Here is a 1,862-nt window from a genome sequence, read left to right on the forward strand (position 1 = left end):
CCAGAGACTTCTAGGTGAAAGTCATGTTCTTTTGCCAATCAGCCAGATGCATATCGCTGTGGAAAAATAGCCAGACGGAATTTGGTCACACCACATTTACTGTACTTTACCCTTAATAGCTTCCCTTTTTCATTAAATATTTGCATGATCCATTTTATTAAGCTGTCACTAATCTATTTATGACATGTTACTAAACTGTAAATAATGGTATGATTAAAGTATCTGATTTTCTTTTATTACTGCTACCAAATATGGGAATAAAAGGTGATTAATCAGCTTGTAGAAGCACCTGTTAGGTTCTCCAGCAGCATGTGGAGTACCGCCATGGTGAGAGCGATCTGCGGGGGGGTAAACTTGGCCTCTTTAGCCCAACAGAATCCAGACTGATAGAAATCAAAGAGGACGGCGTCTCTGTTGCAGGTCCAGCTCTTGGTGAAGCCCAGAACCTTTTCCATTCTACTGCAAACAGAGGAGTGATGTAGATTAGGCTGCTGCAGCAGGACAGTCAGGAACACAATGCTAACAGAACTCATCTTACAGGGACCCTAAGAACCAAACAAGTTCCCGTTCGCTGTTCCAGACTCTATTTCTGTAAGTATTTAGCCTGCTGGATGGTTTGAAGGGATCTTTGCCTCTTGAGTCCTTTCCTAGTTTTTATCATGATCTATTTTGGCTGCTTAGTGTCCTGATCTGAGCTCCTCTGCTGCCATCCATCACTGAGGCTCTGGATCAGAAAGGTCAGAGCTGACTCTTCCTGCTGAGGAGACTGAGGGGGCGCTCCTAAAGACCTTCTATGACTCTGCTGTGGCATCAGCCATCTTCTATGGAGCTGTCTGTTGGAGCAGTGCTGATCTGTAGCTGAGAGGAAGCGTCTGGATCAGCTGATCAGGAAGGCCAGCTCTGTGATTGGATGTCCTCTGGACTCTGGAAACAGACGGATCCTAACTAAATGAACATCTCTGTTGGATAACGTCTCTCCCCCCCATGCATGAAGCTGGTGCTGAACTAGAGAGCTCCTTCAGTGAAAAGACTGCTGCTCCCTAAATGCACCAGGGAGCGTTATCACAGATCCTTCCTCCCAGCAGCTGGAAGATTCTAGAACCACCACTGTTCCCAACAACCTCAATCAGTTGTTCCATTCATGCTGATTTTGCAGTTTCTACCTTAGTCAGTTAAATAACCTGCTGCCGTCATTCTGCACATCTCTGATGTTGCTGCTATTTTCAAATATCCATTACTGGAAAAATGCCCATTGCTGTATATTGGTTATTTATTCTCCAGTTTTATATTGTTAAAACACTTTACAGGATTTTATTGTTTATCTTTTAACTCTTCACTATTATATTATTCTTATAAATTTTTCTAAGGTCCACATTGTGTGACAATTTTTTTACAATCTTTTTGCACCAGAATTTCCCCATTATGGGTCAATAAAGGGATTTTCTATTCTATTCTATTCTATTCTATTCTATTCTATTCTATTCTATTCTATTCTATTCTATGATTGTTCTTCTGCATCTCAGCTTTCTGCTGTAAGATGATGATGTTGCAGTTTTTCACTGATTGAGCCTCTGACTGCAGACGGATGCTCATCCTGCCTGTGGTGCCCGGGGTCCACGGTTCTCCATATTTGAGATGTTTTATGGAGAGGATCTTGTTCCATTACTGTTTTATTATTTTATTATTGCAAACAACACATTCTGTAAATGACATTTGAAAAAGACGGAACCCAGAATTAAAACTTTTAAAAAGTTTTGAAAGAATCGTCGCTGTTTTCTCAGAATTATGTTTTTCTCAATCTTTTAACATTTATTTTGCACATTTTATTTTTTTTTTTATTCAAATTTTGTTTTTTTTAAACC

At 40.2% G+C, this 1,862-nt stretch overlaps 1 protein-coding gene across 2 annotated transcripts in view; it reads right to left on the reverse strand.

Annotated features, from left to right (window-relative positions):
- The window catches only part of LOC107091584 (chromosome unknown open reading frame, human C10orf107), a 10,839-nt gene that overhangs the window by 3,639 nt on the left and 5,338 nt on the right, over positions 1-1,862 (reverse strand). Inside the window, exon 3 of one of the 2 annotated variants that reach the window (XM_015385589.1) lies at positions 290-456. In XM_015385589.1, the coding sequence (XP_015241075.1) occupies positions 290-456 (167 nt within the window). Of the gene's footprint in view, positions 1-289; positions 460-1,862 lie in introns of both variants that reach the window. The other variant, XM_015385588.1, reaches the window with a different exon arrangement.

This window comes from Cyprinodon variegatus, unplaced genomic scaffold (genome assembly GCF_000732505.1).
Source record: "Cyprinodon variegatus isolate N-32 unplaced genomic scaffold, C_variegatus-1.0 Scaffold344, whole genome shotgun sequence".
Lineage (NCBI taxonomy): Eukaryota > Metazoa > Chordata > Actinopteri > Cyprinodontiformes > Cyprinodontidae > Cyprinodon > Cyprinodon variegatus.